General features: G+C 54.7%; 2 protein-coding genes across 8 annotated transcripts in view; one reads left to right on the forward strand and one right to left on the reverse strand.

Moving 5' to 3' along the window:
- Positions 1-552, forward strand: part of SPTAN1 (spectrin alpha, non-erythrocytic 1) — a 61,655-nt gene extending 61,103 nt beyond the window's left edge. For all 7 annotated transcript variants that reach the window (XM_080819776.1, XM_080819777.1, XM_080819779.1 and 4 more), the window contains one exon: positions 98-552. In XM_080819776.1, coding sequence (XP_080675902.1) covers positions 98-223 — 126 coding nt within the window. In that variant the 3' untranslated portion in view covers positions 224-552. The remainder of the gene's footprint in view (positions 1-97) is intronic.
- DYNC2I2 (dynein 2 intermediate chain 2) lies at positions 522-18,359 on the reverse strand. Its single transcript, XM_080819783.1, has 9 exons — positions 18,157-18,359; positions 9,124-9,372; positions 4,003-4,112; positions 3,311-3,468; positions 2,641-2,750; positions 1,956-2,123; positions 1,516-1,748; positions 1,118-1,275; positions 522-904 (listed from the first exon to the last, which is right to left on the reverse strand). The coding sequence occupies exons 1-9, from the start codon at positions 18,340-18,342 to the stop codon at positions 666-668; spliced, it is 1,611 nt and encodes a 536-aa protein (XP_080675909.1). The 5' UTR covers positions 18,343-18,359; the 3' UTR covers positions 522-665.
- Between the last annotated feature and the right edge of the window lie 465 nt (positions 18,360-18,824).

An 18,824-nucleotide genomic window follows, 5' to 3' on the forward strand; every position in this document is an offset into this window, starting at 1 on the left:
CCCGGGGTTCCTGCTGTCCCCCACGCCCCGACCAACCCCCCCCCCCCGCTGTGGGGGGGCAGCAGGGCTGCGCTGACGGGCAGCCTCCTCCCTCCAGAACCTGACTCGGGAACAAGCTGACTACTGCGTCTCCCACATGAAGCCCTACGTGGACGGCAAGGGCCGCGAACTCCCCACCGCCTTCGACTACGTGGAGTTCACCCGCTCGCTCTTCGTGAACTGATCCCGCCCCCCGCCCCGCCTGGCCCGCGCTGCTTGCCCTGCCGTTGCCTCGCTGCATGTCACCTCCTCTCTGTGCTCCTCAAGTATTTCCAGTGTCACTCTCCACTGTAAGCTCACGTCCGCTTAGCTTGGGGATGAGACTTAGAACGGGTGCTTCACTAAGCCGCTTCTGGTCCAGAGGCACTCGCCCTCCGCCGTGGGGACCCAGACTCCCGTCAGGAAGCCAGCCGCCCATTCCGACTCGAGCAGTCTACGCAGCTGGCTCGCTCCCTTCTTGTTCTCCCCCTTCATTTTGTTTTCACGTAAAAGACAAATAAATGACTCTCCCCAGAGACTCGTGATGTCTTCATTCAGCTTCCATGAGAGCGCCCCACAGCGCAGCACAGGTGTGGCCTCGCCCGACCTGCCCCCACCTGCAGGGCCCTGCTGTCCTTTCCCTGTCCTCAGGTGGCCACCTCGGCTGCCAGCTGCTCCAAGTCCTCGGTCTCCCGGGGCCCTTGTTCTGTGAACTCGGTGCTCAGCTGCCACACCTTGACCGTGCCCTTGGCGTCACCTGCGGCCAGGAGCTGAGTCTGCTGGCGATTAAATTCCAGACAGTAGACCGGGCTTTCATCCTGGGTTTGCTTGATTGAAACCGTGGGTTTCTGGGAGCTTTTCTGGAGATCAAATAGCTGCACGTCACCTGTGTGGAGAGAGATGCGTGGGGGCAAGCGTCTGCCCCTCCTCCAAGTCCCCTGCGTACCCAGGGAAGAGAAACTCGACAGGCCACAGCACAAAATAAAGCTACTGGCTGGTATGGCAATCCCCCCACGTGCTGTCTCTCCCCAGCTCAGAATTCCAGATCTGGGCCGGGCCCCTGCAGCGTTAGTGGATCTGAGTCTGGTGTCCTTCCTACCTTCCCCAGAAGCAGCTGCAAACACCAGGGGGCGCACTGGCGACCAGCGCACGGCGAACAGATACTTGTGGGACAGCTGCAGGGAGGCCAGGGGCTGGGCCTGCAGCATGGAATACAGGTGGATGTGGCCATCGGTCCCCGCGCTCAGGAAGAGATTCCTAGACAGGAAGCAGGGGAGGAGTGCTGGATGTCCTGGTCCACTGGGCCTCCCCGGACCCCCCCCAAACCAGGGATTCCCTTAGGGAGCAAGGGGCTGATGCCCTGGAGCCAACCACCAGCGCTCTGGGCATGAGAGCTCCCGTGGGGAAGACCTGGGCCGGGAACAGACTGCAGGCCCTTCCCACAGTTCTGCGACCCCCTCGCCTTCCCTGTGCCGGGGACACTGGGGCCTTCTCTACCTGTGGAAGGGGGAACAGCTCACGGAGTAGACGGGACCGCCGTGGGGAGAGAAGGTCAGCTGTGCCGGGGCCCGCAGGGGCACAGAGCTAGGCAGCCGGGTGAGGGCGGCCTCTTCTGCCGCCAGTGAACACTGGAGTGGGAAGCCGCCTTCCGTGCCCAGGACAAAAAGGCTGGGGTCAAAGCTGGAGAAGGCCACCGCCGTGGCGCCGATCTCAGTCTCTCCCCGGGGAGGCTGCGGAGAAATGAACGCCGGGGCAGCGTCAAGAGAATCCCACAGTGTCCCAAAGGAGCCCAGGCCCTCGAGTGGGCACCGGGGCCCAAGGAGGTCAACCGGCAGGTCTTCCACTGGTAGTGCGGGAGCCCGTGTCACCTGCCCCCTCCCACCCAGGGCTCCTCACGGAGGCCCTGTAGGGTCCAGGGGCAGCTGGGCCCCAAGTACCTTCTTCAGCTTGGTGTTCCTCGGGAGCTGCTGCACCACCAGGGCGAAGCCCTCCGTAAGCTGCAGCCGGCCAGCCCCGACCCCCTGCCAGAGCAGCACCTTCCCGTCCGTGGCCACGCTCAGCACCTGGAAGCGGTGGCCGTGCCGAGGCTCAGGCAGCCAAACCACCTGGGGCCGTGGGACGCAGGACGGAGGTCAGGAAAGCGCCCCTTGCTCCCCAGCCCGCCCCTAGCTCCCAGCAAGACCAACGACCATCCCCCTCTCCCACCCGCCCCTTCTAGGAAAATAAGAGGAGAATTCTGGGGGAGGCCAGGAGCCACCTCACACACCAGGGGGCAGTCCCTAGGGTTCTGAGCTCTGTCTCTGAGCCCAGGCAGGCCGGGACAGCTGGGAACCTCTAGTGGCAGCTTGGGGGGGTGGGGTGGGGGGGTGCGGCTGGGAATGGCCCAGGGCCCTGGGGGTGGCTCCTGCGGGGGGCGGGATGTGACTCATGCCCTGGGAGCTCTGAGAATGCTGAAGGCAGCTGTCCAACTGCCAACTCCCCGGTGACCTTCTGCCATGCCTGTGCCGAGCGGACACCCTCTCTCCTGCCCGGCCTCCAGGAGCAGGCCTGTGACGGCCCGGCCCAGCCCAGCAAGAAGGGAATGGTGCCTCCCGGACCCACACAGCAGCCCACTGCTCTGACCTGGTACACGGGGTCCGTGTGTGTGTCATCTGTCAGGCCCGTTCTCCACAGCAGCGGGTCCTCGGGATGGCTCATGTCCCACACCAGCACCTCACCACTGTACAGCCCACCTGTGGGACCAAGCAGGCCCGGGCAGGAACTGACCCACACCCAGCCCCCTCCGGCTTCCTGGCCAAGTGCCAGCCCTTCACAGCCACGGAGCCAGGACGTGGAGCCACTTCCCCAAAACCACCCCCAAACCACTCCTGGTCCTCCACACAACCCCACACACCCAGGATGCTTCTCCCGCTGCCAGGCTGATCTCCCCGCCCCAGCATCCTGCCACTCCCTCCAGCACAACCCCCTTTCCCAACACGTGGGGCTCCTATCATCGCTGACAGCTGCCCAAGGGTGCTCACATCGCCCCGCCTCTGTCCTGACCCGGCCGTGCCCCTCCATGGCCCACACCCCGTGGCCCGCCAGACTCGGCGATGACTCGCCTCCTCCGCCTCCCAGCTCCACACCAGCCTTCCTCGGCCTCCTCACCTGAGCTCAGGGATCAGAAACCCCCAGTCTCTCCTCCCCCCTCAGCAGACCTGCCTTGGCTGTGCCCAGGGGCTGATGGCCGAGTGGAGAGCTCACCTCGGGCCACCCTCCTCGGGGGCAGCAGTGAAGCAGGCCGAAGGCTCACCTGCGATGTGGGATGGCTGCGTTGGGTGGAAGGCCAGGCACATGACAGCGCTGGGCGCCTCCACCACGGCCGACGGCTGCCGGGGGTCTAGGCCTCGCCTGTCCAGGTTCCAGGCACACACGAAGGACTTCAGCGTGCTCCAGTCCCCGTCGTCCAACCTGCACAGGAACAAGCCTGAGCTGGCTCTGCCTCGAGGCCGGGGCCTCCTCCCCACCTTGTTCCTATCACCTGACCCACCGTCCTCCCCAACCAACCCCGAACAGATGAGCCGCAGTTTCCCCATCACACCCAGACTGTACTGGGTACTGAAGTGGCACAGGCATCTCCATGGCACCCCAAGGGCACATCCTCTAGAAAAGGGCTCCCGGAAACCAAGGATGAGTACACCCAGTGGCAGGGTGGGGGAACCCTGGCCCATCAGGAGACAGCTCATGGAGCAGAGGCCCAGGCTCACTGCCCTGTGCTGACAGACAGGTGGGCCCCAGGACTCCTGCACCTGAAGCTCCTCCCTCCTCTGCTCCTACCAGCCAACCTGGTGCCCAGGCAGCCTTGAGAATAAAAATACTCCCAGAATGGCCAAGCTCTGGCCAACCCTTCACCACACGGACAGGAAAAAAAGAGGTCTTAGACCTCTTAGACCAGGGTCTGAGAGCCTCCCAGTGCCCGATGCAGCCACCACGGCAGCCACTCACCGGCCATAGGCACAAGCCACCACAGACCCGGTGGTGTTCCAGGAGACACTGGTCACGTGCAGACCCTCCCCTTGGGCTGGGGGGTAGACCAGGGTGTGTAAACAGGTCACCTGCAAGAGACAGACCATCCCCAACCCTGAGCCCAGAGACCACAGGTGGTCTCATAGCCACCTAAAAAAAAAAACTGTACACAGGCTTGGACCACCCAAGCCACCCAGGTCCACTGCCCAGTCCTGGAGGGAAATCTGGAGGCTTCACCCAAACATACCCCTCAAAGGATACTTCCAAAAACCCAAAAGAAAGGATCTTCCAAACCAAGACAAATGCCAGGTTCTGAATCAGAGTCAGACCCTGTTCTACACACCACTTCAAAAGCTTTGGCTTCTGGGGTGCCTAAGTGGTGCAGTCGGTTAAGTGTCCTACTGTTGGTTTCGGCTCAGGCTGTGAGCCTGAGCCCCGTGTCAGGCTCAGTGCTGAGTGGAGCCTATTTAAGATTCTCTCTCTCCCAGGGTACCTGGGTGGCTCAGTGGGTTAAAGCCTCTGCCTTTTAGCTCAGGTCATGATCCCAGGGTCCTGGGATCGAGCCCCACACTGGGCTCTCTGCCTGGCAGGGAGCCTGCTTCCCCCTCTCTCTCTGCCTGCCTCTCTGCCTACTTGTGATCTCTGTCTGTCAAATAAATAAATAAAATCTTAAAAAAAAAAAAAAAGAAAAGAAAAGAAAGACGAGTAGCTGCCAGGGATTTGAGGGGACATGGGGAGTGACTGCTAGTGGGTATGGACTTTCTTCTTGAGGGCAATGAAAGTGTTCTAAAATTGTGCCAGTGGGGTGCCTGGGTGGCTCCTTTGGCTCAGGTCATGATCCGGGACTCCTGGGATCGAGCCCCGCATCGGGCTCCCTGCTCAGCGGGAAGTCTGCTTCTCCCCCTGCCTGCTGCTCTCCCTGCTTGTGCTCTCTCTCTCTCCATCTCAAATAAATAAGTAAAATCTTTAAAAAATAAAAATAAAATTATGCCAGTGTTGTACAACTTTAGGAACATAAAATCTTACTGAACTGTACACTATTTTTTTTAAGATTTTATCTATTTATATGACAGAGTGAGAGAGTACGAGCAGGGGGAGCAGCAGGGGCAGAGAGCGAAGCTGGCTCCCCGCTGAGCAGGGAGTCTGATGCAGGACTCGATCCCAGGACCCTGGGATCATGACCTGAGCTAAAAGGCAGATGCTTAACTGACTGAGCCGCCCAGGCGCCCCTACACTTCACTTTTTTTTTTTTTTTAAGATTTTTGTATTTATATTTGAGAGAGAGAGAACATGCACACGACTGAGGGGTAGGTAGAGAGGGAGAGGGAGGGGAGACTCCCCACTGACCAGGGAGCCCAATGTGGAGCTCAATCCCAGGACCTGGAGATCATGACCCGAGCTGAAGGCAGAGGTTTAACCATCTGAGCCACCCGGGTGCCCTTGAACTGTACACTTTAAATGGGTGAATTATATGGGATGTGAATGATATTTCAATAAATGTTATTTAAAACCAAGCCATACAGGGGTGCCTGGCTGGCTCAGACAGCAGAGCATGCAACTCTTGGTTTCATGCTTATGAGTTCGAGCCCCACATCAGGGGTAGAGATTACTTAAAAATAAATAAACTAAAAAAAAAAAAGAAAGAAAGAAAAGCTGTGCGGTGGGGTAGGAGGTGGAGGGAACTCAAGAAAACCTCCGGGTCTCACTACATTCAGTTTCCTGATCTGGGTTCTGGTTCCACAAGGGTTTTCACTTTGAAAAGCCACAGGCCTGAAGTGGCAAGATGTGTGCCTTTTTATGTTATGTTCAACCAAAGTTTACATTAGAAATAAGCCGTATATATTATTTGTCATGACACCACTTATAACTGCAACAACCAGTACAACTGAGATCTGAAGATGAGACTACAAAGTGGGAGAAGCTGGAGACAATGGGACCACCCCACACTGTCACCGTGACAGACGCAGAACAGCACAAAGGGTAAACAGACCTGTGTAGAGAACACACCTTAGGAAACCTGGCACAGGGACACCTGGGTGGCTCAGTGGGTTAAAGCATCTGCCTTCGGCTCCGGTCATGATCCCAGGGTCCTGGGATCAAGCCCCACATCAGGCTCTCTGCTCAGCAGGGAGCCTGCTTCCCTCTCCCTCTCTGCCTGTCTCTCTGCCTACTTGTGATCTCTGTCAAATAAATAAAATCTTTTTTAAAAGAAAGAAAGAAAGAAAGAAACCTGGCACAAAAAAATACAGTGTACAGATAAAACATTCAGAGGTTTTAAAAGGACAAGCATGAAGTCTCTGTCGCCACCTGACAACACAAAACAGGCTTTGCTCCCGACCAGAAAAGACCCCGAGATCAGTCACAGTGATGCACCACTGTCCACACACATGTGCAGAGCCAGAGAAGGAAACAACAGAGCCAGGAGATCAGAAGTCCCGTGGGAGCCCCTGTCTCTTATCTCTGATTTCTAAGCATTCCCCAAGGTTGTCAGATTGTTTTTGGAAATCTGAAATCCGGGTTTCTCTCTTGAGCACGGCATCCCGGCCTTTCCGGAGTGGCTACAGCAGTGCCAAGGAGAGCGATGAAACGCCAAGGCCGACACCTCGACAGCAGGAGAAGACAGAGAAACCCTGAATCAGCCAAAATCATAATTCCACTATGAGGAACTCAACAAAAAGCTGATGCAAAAGAAATGAGAGAGAGATTCGCTGACATTGTTAATCTAACAGCAAACTTGGAAAGTTCTCTGCCGGGCATTCCGGGAACCGCTAAGACACGAGGCCATCAGGGCAATGTGCCCCACTGCCACTCAGAGGGGCCCGATCTCCCACCTGTCCACACGTTTCCGGAAGAGACCAAGTCCCACAAGAGCGTCCGATAAAGGATGGCACATCTATGCAGTGGGATGCAGCCTGGGACACCTTTATAGGAACTGATGTGGAGAGCCCTGGCAAGTGAGAAAAGTGCTTTCCATTTTTTGTTTAAAATGTCCTGGGGATGGGCGCCTGGGTGGCTCGGTCGATAAGCGCCTGCCTTCAGCTCAGGTCATGATCCCGGGGTCTTGGGATGGAGCCACAAGCAGGGAGCCTGCTTCTCCCTCTCCCTCTGCCATTCCCCCTGCTTGTGCTCTGTCAAATAAATAATAAATAAAATCCTTAAAAAAAAAAAGTTCTTAATGACACTAGTAACAATGGTGTGTGTTAGTGTAGCACAGGGAGGAGTTAAAAGCCCAGGAACAGGAGTTCCCTCCCGCTGTCTACATGGTACACGCTTGGTGTTTCTGTACTGCCTGGATTTGTTACAATGAACGCATACTGTTTCTGCAGTCAGAAAACAGGAATTTTGTAAAGGGGAGAGAGCAATATACACTCGGACCAAATTAATTCATAGAAATGAGTAAAAGCACCTCTAATAATGAAAAAAGTTTAACCTCTCTAAATGCAACTGTAAAATGGGGGGGGGGGGTGCGCATGGGCAACGGCAGGAAAAGAGCAGGCTGAGCTCGCGCAGCTTTCCTGAGCCTCAGGGACCGCCCACTTGGGTATGGCCCTCCACAGCCGCTCTTCAGACGGATTTTGAGGATTTCCCTGGAACAAACCGACTCTCCCTTGCCTTCCACTGACTTGGGGGTCAGTGGGCAGAGGAGGAGGAGCGGCTAGAGCAGGGCTTATGACCTCTGAATACATAGTTACTCATCTCTGTTTCCCAAGGAAGAAAGCACTGTATAAAAAGTTTGGCCCAGAGCTCCAAGGCTCTGCAGTCGGCAGTCGAGGGCACGCAGCACCGAGCAAGCGCTCTGTCCACAGGGGAGGCTGAGGCCCAGCACGGAGCCAAAGCCAAGAGCCCCTCCCATTCATTCAGAGGCTCCCTCATCTCAAAGGCTGGTCTGTCTGTGCGGCTGGCCACCTGAGTATACAGGGTGACAGCTCTGAACTGAGCCCTGGAGACACTGAAGTCACTAGAGCACAGCAGTGAAACCAGACCAGAGCTCATATCCCAGCTTAGCCCGTGTAGTCACTTAGCCTCTCTGGGTCCCCTGTGTAAAATGGCGATCATCCTGGTACTGCCTCATGCAGTCATGCTGAATGAGATGGCACAGAGAGCCCTCAATGTGTGCTGCCTGGGGAGACACAGCCAAGCAGTGGGGAAAATTCAGTCCAGAGTCCGACTCCCTGGGTTCAAACCCTCCCTCTATTGCTAACTAGCTCCGTGTGACCCTGGAAAAGTCACTTCAGCTCGAAGTCTCCCACCTGTACCTCTCAGTACCTCCCAGCTGTAAATGGAGATAACCACACCTACTTCTCGACAGCAGGGAGGTCCTTTTTTTAAGATTTTAATTATCTGTCAGGGAGAGAGAGAGCACAGCAAGGGGAATGGCAGGCAGAGGGAGAAGCAGGCTCCTCACTGAGAAAGGAGCCTGACATGGGACACGATCCCAGGACTCTGGGATCGTGACTGGAGCTGAAGGCAGACGCTTAAACGACTAAACAACCCACATGTCCCTCTTTTATTTTTTTTTTTTAAAGATTTTAATTTATTTATTTGACAGACAGAGATCACAAGTAGGCAGAGAGGCAGGTAGAGAGAGAGCAAGGGAAGCAGGCTTCCCGCTGAGCAGAGAGCCCGATGTGGGCCTCGATCCCAGGACCCTGGGATCATGACCTGAGCTGAAGGCAGAGGCTTCAACCCACTGAGCCACCCAGGTGCCCCACTTTTATTTTTTTTTAATACTTTGTTTATTGAGAGAGTATGAGAGAGAGAGAGCACACGCACCCACAAGTAGGGGGGAGGAGCAGAGGGAGAGGGAGAAACAGGCTCCCCACTGAGCCGGGAGCCCGATGCAGGGCTCAATCCCAGGACCCCGAGATCATGACCTGAGCCAAAGGCAGACACTTAACCGACTGAGCCACCCAGGGGCCCCTGAGGACTTACTCTTATAAAATTATCCACCTGGCAGAATGTTAGAGCCCAGTGAACTCTGTTAGTATTACTACTATTATCAGTATCTGGGTGGCGTAAAAGAAGGACTGAAAACAGGGCCAAGGCGCGAGCTGGAGCAGAGGAGGGGCGTGTCCCAGGCCGCGCCAGCCCGTTCCCTACCGTTGGCTGCTGCTCAGTCCAGTTCACCTCGAAGCCATCAAAAGCATGGCTCTGCCAGTTCTTGTTCAGCTCCCGAATAACCATGGCCTCCACCCTCCGAAGAAAGGCCACGAGCCGGGGGTCATCGTGCGGGGACACGGACGGCGCGCTGACTGGCACGGGGACCTCCGTCTGCACCTCAGCATCCACGTGCTTCCGGGTCTGGGCTGCCTTCTCGGCGGTGGCGATGCTCGCTGTCTGGCAACTTTTCTGCAGAAGATCACAGCCCAGCAGTCAACACGCACCGTCACCTGCCCACATGCTTCCCTCCCATGCTACTGCTGACCCTCAGGCCTCTGGGCCTCTGGTCACCCTGTCCGCCCCAGCATGTCCCTTTCCTCTCGGCCCATCTTCCAAAGGACAAGCCCAATCTGTGTGCCAAGGGTGGAGATGACCCTTCAATCTTCCTATGTGCCCTGGGTCACACTGAGAGGTCCAGGGGCAGCCAACATGACCCAATAAGAGACTGACCCAAAACCTCTGGTGACATTATGACACTATTTGGAGCAGATGCAGGAATCCTTCTTTTTTTAGGAGTGCCCTTTTGAAGAACCCGACAATAATCATGTCATATTAGAGCCAGCAGCGGTCACCTAAGCCAGCACACGGAAGCATGTCAAACCTGGCCACCAGCAGAATGGCCCACGGCTTCTCCCTCCCTTAGCAGGCACTGTCCAAGATGCCCCCCGTCATCAAAGGAAGTGAGTGTGTCTGTGATGAGCTAGTTGGTGGAAGGCAGGCTTCTCCCCAGCTGCCCCTTTTCCCCACCCCGCCATCTGCCTCCAGTCCCTTGTCCCCTGTTTAGCTGGGCACAGGGACAGACAACAGATCAGCCTCTTTCTTACACGGACATGACCCATCATTTACCAAGTGAGGGGCATCTATCGTACGTCGTGGTCTCACAAGAGGCTCTGCTCATGCGGCCCCTCACCAAGCACCTGAACACAAAGGGCAATGACGAGGCCTCGACCCCTGTGCCCCGCACTCAGGCCTGGGGGACAGCGCTGGGCAGCAGGCCAGCACTAACAAGCCTGAAGGAAGGGAACTGGCCCTACCTAGGGGCAGCTCTTGCTAGAACATGAAATACCCATCCCCACATTCCCCTTCACATTCCACAAAATTCTCTTTATCTACCACCAATTAAACTGTAAGAACCTCCAGCTTCAGAACCCTTCTGATGTCTCTTTATATCCCCAGCTCTTTGCATGGTATTTGGCACACGGCATAAGCCCGTTTATGCTATATACTACATGTATACACACACACACCCCCATGACACTGTATTATATATACACATATACCATATGTAACATATATTACATGTTATTTATACGTATCTCCATTTTGCTACACACACACACACACACACACAACTTACTGAGCATCCACTTGCCAGGCACTGTCCGGGTACTACTGATACAGCAGCAAACAATATATGCAAGATTCCTGTGCCGAAGGAGGGTCTACAGGGGTTGGGGCTACACAAACAAGAAAACCCATCAACTACCAATGGCGCTAAGTGCAGCAGAGGTGTGGGAGAGAAGGGAACAGCTGGGGAGGCCTCTGGGCACACAGCACTTGCGCTGAGGTGTGAAGGACAAGCGGAGAGGGGTAGGAGAGGGGCCTGGAACAAGGATGGGGACCAGCCGGGAGGCGAGACCAAAACCCGCCGGGAGAGGAGGCCCCACATTCAGAAACTGGAGAGTTGGCGGCGCACCCGGCCGCAAGGGGGTGAGGAGGGCGGCATGCGAGCAAGGGCAAGGCCCGGAGGTGTCTGAGAGCCGGGACAAGTGGGGCTCTCCCTCTAGGTGTGAGCCCCAGGGTGGCCGTAAGCAGGGCCGTGCCTCTCTGGCTGCTCAGGGAGGCGTGAGGAGCAGAGAGCAGGTGTGACAGCCAGTGAATGCGATGGCAGGTTCTGGGAGAAGAGAACGCAGAGGCGGTTCTGTTGGGCCCCCTCTAGACTGAGATGCCTCCCTGCCATCTGCATGGAAGCGGCCACAAGGCACGAGGCTCGGAGAGCATCCAGCAGAGACCGTAGCACTGGAGGGCTGCCCCAGTGCCAGTGGAGCGCGCACACGGAGGAGTTCGTGGGTGGGCACGGGGACCAGAAAGCATACAGGCTGAGCCAAATTCTAAGACGGTGGGAGAAAATCAAAGTTCCAGAAGCCACAATGATGGTAAGAGTGTCGGTCACTAAGTGCTCACTCAGGCAGTCTCCCCGAAGCTCTAGCCACATCTTATCCATGCTCGCAACCACCCTATGGAGAAAACCCTGTTTCTGCATTACTGCTGCTGGCGCCGAGGCACAGAGAAGTAACTCACCCAAGGTCACACAGCACAGAGGTGAGTGCAGTGGAACTTGAATCCAGGGAGTCTGACCTGTGACACCAGCCTGTCTCAGCCATGGTGTTCTCTCCCAAACAGTCCAGTGTCCTGGCCACTGATCACATCAGATGAATGCAGAAAAATGCTTCTAAAAGAATGTTACCCCAGTGTCCTAACATAAGACAAAAATGGCCACAGGAGACACATAGCGGTCACCTTTCCAGCTATCTCTATTAATATTTCTTTGCTGCTTGCTTATTCAGGCAAACGACAAATGTCAAAAAAACACTAGGGAAAATTTAGGGAGAAAAAAAAACTTAAAAAACCAACGATAATGCACCCGCAATTTTTTTTTTCTGTGAACTGGCAGGAAACCACCACAACTCTCTTTTCCCTTGGGGACTCCAAAGTAGGTTCCCATGGTTCATGATCCAAGTATCTGGTCTGATCCTGACCAGACCCAGATCGTCTGGGGTTGGAGCCCCAAACCTCCAGAAAGGAAGGGCTCGCTCAAGGCTACCCCTTATATAATGGTGCCTTCCGTGCCAGGCAGTGTGTGGCTGTGCTGAGGCTCCCGTCTGATGTCAGGGCCCAGTGGGATCCTTGCTTCTTCGGCCTCAGCAAGGCCCGGAAGGAGAGTGTTCAGGATGCTGGGCTGCAGGCTGCCTCCCACACCTCGGAGGCACAGGTGCTGCAGGGGAAATGCGGAGGTGGGGGGAGGAGCTGGGCAAACTTTAATCGCACTGGGAGGTGTGGACCAGGGAAACAACAATTCCCAAATCAAGACTACCAGGCTCCAGGGGTGCCTGGGTGGCTCAGTGGTTTAAAGACTACCAGACTCCATGCTCTGGAGTCCGAAGCCCCGGCAACCTTCAGCGGAGAGGAAGGCAATGAGACTCAGGGAGCAGAGCCTAGGATGAGTGCCTAACTCTCCTGCCCCAAGAGAGCCTGCAGATATCCAGAACGCCAGGACTCCTACCCAAGCCACAAAATGTGCCCCCAACACCAGGACTGCAGCTTCTGACTGGATGGGAAGGGAACACTACTCTGCTGGGCCAACCGAGCTCTCTCAGGGAAACTCATGACAGAGACAAAGATTTCACAAGTTAGACAGCACAGGCCCGGAACTGAAACCTGGAAACTCTGGGCCCTGACACTCAGCCAGTGCCACCATGTGACCAGGAGACAAGTAGAGACAGGCCTCAGGGAATGCATGGCAACAGCAGAGCCCCCAAAGCCTCCTGGATTCCTCTGGACCAGCTGCACCTCCATGAGGGACCCAGGAGACCCCTGCATCCTGAACAGAAGTGCCTGGTCTGGGCCAGTTTCTGTCACTTGCTATCACACTAACCCCTAGGAAGGCTCCCTGACCTCCAGACCGCCACCCCTCAAGGCCTCATTTCTGAAATAATGGGTCTCTGGCTGGCATTTAGGATTGATCAATTTCAGGAACATTCATCATGACAGAGGAAATGGCCCCACTGGGTCTGGTGACCGGCCCCCACCCCAGGCTCCGAGAGGTGTGTTGACAGAATACTGGCTTTGCCCTGCCTTCAGGGTCGAAGACTGACCAGTGCCAGTGTAACTGCACCGATGTGTGACTCAGTCATTCAGAAAATGGCCAGCTAGAGAAATCCATCCAGGGGACATCAATATGGGGCAGGCCAACTTCAAAGTCATAAGCAGAATAGTCATTTTCTTATTAAAAATACACATTCTTGGGGCACCTGGCTGCCTCAGTCAGTAGAGCATGTGACTCTTGATCTCGGCTTCATGAGTTCAAGCCCCCCATTGGGTGTAGAGATAGATAGATAGGGGCCCCTGGGTGGCTCAGTCGGCAAAGCATCTGACTCTTGATTTCAGCTCAGGTCATGATCTCGGGGCCATGAAATCAAGCCCCCTCTCTAGCTCCATCCCAGACATGGAGGCTGCTTCAGATTCTCTCGCTCCCTCTACCCCTCCCCCTCTTCTCTCCCTCTCAAGAAAAAAAGAGACAAATAAAATATATACATCTCCTTGATTCTAGGATGTATTGATTATAAAACATTCCAATTATTTAATAGTTCTTCGGGGGAAACTATATTAAATACACAGGTCATTTGTGAGACACACCGAATTTTAAGATCTGTTACAAAGGTTGGGGGTGGGCGTGTGTCCTCTAATTGAGGAAATACATCACCATAGAAAGAACGTGTCTTTGAATGTCTGGGGCGATGCCATGAGAGACGAGCCCCCATTACTCCCCCGGGTAGTAACCACCACCAGCAAATACCAGAAGCATACCACTTCTCGCTTCAACCTCCCAGTCAGCCTGAGCCAGCACATCTGACTCCAGAGTGGAAAGGAACCTCAAAGACCATTCTAGTCCTGCATTCTCAATGGGCAGGCCCCAGAATCACCTGGAAGCTTGCGAAAACACAAGCTGCCACCTCCTGGAGCAGGGCTGAGTGTGCTGTGCTAACAAGCCCCCAGGTGATGTGGATGCTGGGAGTGGGGGGGCTGTTACTGAGACCCCACATGTGGGCCTCACCCCTTTGTATGCTTCCCAGGGCCACAGCCCAAGGTCCATCACCTCCCCCTACCCCCGTACACACCGTGCTCACATTCCCCCGCTTTCTGACTCTCTCCACTACTCCGGGTCCTGGGCTTCACCTAGGGTCATGGCTCATCCCCAGAGGCAGAGGAATGCTGGCAAGCCCACCCGAGGGGCACTGCTGGCCACCTGCGGGGGGAGTGGCTTGTCACTATCACCTCGCCACTTCCAGCAGGCCCACTTCCACTTGTCCTCCCCAGAGCTACCTTTTCCTCAGGCTGCCGTCACCCCAAAGGCCTCCTTTCTTCCTCCTCATCGGGGCCCACACACCTGAGGAGAAGGCAGGTGTGATGGCAGCAGAGAGGACCCCAGCCTAGGTCAGTGGCTCCCCATGCACATGCTGCAAAGCCCACGCACCGGCCCCGCCTCGATCTGACCCCGGTGTGAGGCACAATCCGCCGCTAATGAGCAGACAAGGCGCGGCGGGAATGTCTTGGGTGTGATGCTAAGGGGGTTTCATGATGCGGCATGGACAACCGTCCCAGGCGGCCTCTGCAAGGGCGGAGTAACTGAGCCAGGAACCCGTGTCAAGGCACAACCTCCTGTTCAGGTGAACTTGCCTCTTGAGTCTATCAGGGCAACAAACAGCTTTTCAAACGAGGACGTGGAGCTGGGGCTCGGCCACGTGCGGAGGACAACAGCAGACATTTCCACAGAAGCTGGGAGCCGCAGAGGTACTAGACCACTTTGAGCTGCAGTTACTGCAGATCATTTTGGTGTCGTTTTAGCCTCTTAATCTCTTCTCATGCTCTTTAAAAAAAAAATGAATAAATCTAGTATCAACACTGTCTAGCAAACTCAAAGGCAGAGAACCACAGACTGAATTCTCCTTGAAAATCAGTAAGAGGCCAGACCCCAGGTTAAAAACACTTTCCAGCAGGGGGTGACATACGCTACAGAAGCCACCAAGGCCACGAAGCAGCAGCCCGTCAGGGAAGGAGGAAGAGCCCGCGGGAAGGCAGCGAATTTAGTTCAAAGCAGGAGAGGAGAGATGTACCCTGTGTGGCATGACAGCACACGGGAAAATTATTCAATCCAGTATTTCCTGGTTGCCTTCAGGAGGTGCAAAAGTACACAAGACTAACTTCCCTGTCCTCTGGGAGCCCACAGTCCAAGGAAGACAGATCTGAATGTCCAAAATGCATCCCACAGATGAGAAAGTTCTGAAACTAGAGTGGTGAGTGGTGGCACCTTGTGAATGAACTTGACACCGCTCAACTGTACACTTAAAAACAGTAAAATTTCTATTATGTGTCTCTTGCCGCAATTTTATTTATTTTTAAGTAATCTCTATGCCCAACACGGAGCTCGCACTCAAGACCCTGAGATCAAGAGTCACATGCTCTACCCTGACCCAGCCAGGCACCCCACCACAATTTTTTAAAAAAGGAAAAAAAAAAAAACCCACATTTTCCTAGGATCAGACTTGGACTTCAGAAAGGTAATGCTGTTGGAAAGTAGGATGCATTCAATGGATGGTCTCATTAGAATGACCTGGAAAGCTTTAATAAAACCAGATTCCCACATCATACCACTTACCAATTAAGCCAGAATCTCTGAAGATAGGACCCAAACATCCATATTTTTCAAGGGTCCCAGGACATTCCAGTGTCAGCCAAGTTTGAGAAACAGCGGATGAGCAAGGAGGGATAATTATGCACCCTCCATCATCTCAGGCAGCTGGCCAGGCGCCTGACACCCCCAGACCATCCACCTGAGCAGCCCCAGGCTTTCAAACTGCTTTCTTACTCACGGTCTCATTTAACCCCTCAGGAAGTGTTCTCATAAGGACCCACTTTGAAGGAGAAGAGATCGTATGACTGGCCCAAAGCCCTAAAGAGTGTGTGCACTCCGGTCTCAAACCAAAGCTCGGGACACTATCCCTCTGTGAACATATTGGAATATGACAGGAAAACTCAAGGAAGGCCAAAGACCATTAGTATTAAAACAGAAAAGGGGCACCTGGCTCATGAGTTCGAGCCCACGCTAGCGTAGAGATTACTTAAAGAGTAAAATCTTAGGGCGCCTGGGTGGCTCAGTGGGTTAAAGCCTCTGCCTTCAGCTCAGGTCATGATCTCAGGGTCCTGGGATCGAGCCCTGCATCGGGCTCTCTGCTCAGCGGGGAGCCTGCTTCCCTTCCTCTCTCTCTCTCTGCCTGCTTGTGATCTCTGCCAAATAAATAAAATCTTTTAAAAAAAAAAAAGGAGTAAAATCTTTAAAAACTATATTAAAAAAGGGAGTTTGGGTGGCTTAGTTCATTCGGTGTCTGACTCTTGGTTTCCACTCAGGTCATGATCTCCGGGTTGTGGGGTCAGGCCCTGCACTCAATGGAGAGTCTGCTGGGGATTCTCTCTCCCTCTACCCCTCCCTCCCCAATGCACTCTCTCTAGAATAAACAATCTTAAAAAAAAAATTTTTTTTAGGGGTGCCTGGGTGGCTCAGTGGGTTAAGCCTCTGCCTTCGGCTCAGGTCATGATCCCAGGGTCCTGGAATCGAGCCCCACATCGGTCTCTCTGCTCAGCGAGGAGCCTGCTTCCTCCACTCTCTCTCTCTGCCTGCCTCTCTGCCTACTTGTGATCTCTGTCAAATAAATAAATAATCTTTTTTTTTAAATTATATATAAAAAAAAGAAAAAGCAATTTACCTCCTTCTTCCGACTCCTGCAACATTCTTATAACTTAAACATCTCCTTCAATAAGACAGGAGATGCTAGTCCAGGGAAACCGCCCTCACAGATGAAAGCTTTTTACTTGGAATTTGTTCTTAGAATCCTACAGGTAAAAACTATAGTCACAAGAAAATGAACCTGCCTCCATCTCATTCTCTGTAAGAAGAAAAAAAGTTAGACTGAATCAGTGGTTTCCAATCTAAAGTCTTCTAGAATCTGGGTCTTTGGCAAACAAGAGCTATTTCAAGTGCTCTTCAAAGCCAGGAACTGTGAAGTATACTTTTACCTGTGATAAGAATGGACAGATTTAACTAAAACATCCACTTGGCTTTGCACCAGAACCATTTCTAGGCAGCATGTAAGTGGGGAGAGCTTTGAAGCCACATCAAATCCTGGCTTGAGACCTGCAAGCAGGCTGTTGGCCTGAGGCAAGAAACCTATCTTCCGGAGTAAGACTTCATGGAAAGCTCATCCGTGTTGGTGAGGAGCTAAGCTCTGCAGGTCTGGCCACTCCCGTGGCAAACGAAGTTTTCTTTTCTGGTAAATGCATAGCACCTTACAACGCCCCCCATTTTCACTGAGGAAAAGCCAATGTCCTTACAATGATCTGCAAGACCCTACCTGACCTGCCTCTGCTTACCCACTCTGACTTCAGTTGGGACCATTTCCCCTTCTCTCATTCCACGCCAGCCCGGCTGCCTCCTCAAACACGCAAGATCTGCTCCAACCACTGGGCCTTTGCACTCGCAGTTTGCCCTGTCGGGCTGCTCTACCACTCCTCTGATGTCACCTTCTCAATGAGGCCCGCCCCTCACTCTCCAACCCAGACCCTCCAAGCCCTCACCCTTCTTTTGCGTTCGTCCGTGGCACTCCTCACTTCCTAAGGAACACACCGCAGAATTTACCTATTGCATAAGTTGCCTATTGCCCGTGCCCTGCAAACGACCCCACGTCGGCTCCAGGAGGGAAGAGCTCTGGGTACACAGCAGGCCCTCAAAGTCTGCACAAAGTCCCCTGAGAAGACCCGGCGCCCAGGAGCCCTGCCCCTCACTCCTCACAAAACCTCGCTGTGTGCGCTTTTGAGGACGCTCCTAGAAAACCGGCGTATCTCGACCTTGAAATGCAATCTGGTCCTTTTTTCTCTCTCTCTCTCTCTCTCTTTTTAAGAAAAGTTAGTTTGAAATGCCCCGAAACGGCGGTTCACACAAAATCCTGCAAAACACGGGGTCTTCAGAAGTCTTAAGGAAAAACCCCTTCTGTGGTTGCGCAGAGTCTGAGGAAACGCTCGAGAATCCCGCCAGGGTTAGCGTCTGTGGGTGAAAATACAAAACAAACCGGCGGCACGGAGACCGCGCGCGGACCCTCGCCCTCCGGCCCCCGTCGCCCGGAGCCGGGCCGGCGCTCTCACCGTCTCCCGGCGGATGCCCTGGACGCCCCTCCACTGCGAGGGCACAGACGCCACGCCCAGGGTCTCGTCCTGCAGGGGCGCCGGCCGCCCGGGCCCCTCGGCGCTCAGAGCCCCGCCTGTCGCCAGCGCCTCAGCTCCCGCACTTCCCGCGGGGCAGAGGGGCCCGAGCTGCGCGCGGGTTGCCATGGAAATAGCTCCGCCCTGTCGCGCCTGCGCATTCCGACGTGACCTCGCCCATGCGCATCTAAAGCGGAAGACAGGGAAGGTGAGGGTATCCCCACCATTTTTGAATTGGTCAGACCGCCTCTTCCAAGACCCGGGAGAACGCGGTAAATTATTATTTGGGGTCAGCATGAGACAAGCCTGGCCAGCTATGGATACTTCATCCCTGTAGGAGCACACTTGGGCATGAGTGGCTACCCCTGGGTTGGGGAGGAAAGTGCGGAAGTACGACTCCGTGCCAGGCTCAAAGATGGCGCTGAGCGGCCAGATGCAGAAGCGAGGACGGGAGGTTGTGAGGACGCGAGGCTGCGACAGCGGCGAGCTGACAAGTTGTGGAGCCTGGGGGTTGCAGGGCCCACTGAGAAGTTGGGTGCTCCCCAGGGGAGCGGGCTTCAGTTGGCGGCCACCTCGAGTCCAAGTGCTTCCCTTTGATCCTCAAGTCTCTA

This window comes from Martes martes (genome assembly GCF_963455335.1).
Source record: "Martes martes genome assembly, chromosome: 12".
NCBI classification, from domain to species: domain Eukaryota; kingdom Metazoa; phylum Chordata; class Mammalia; order Carnivora; family Mustelidae; genus Martes; species Martes martes.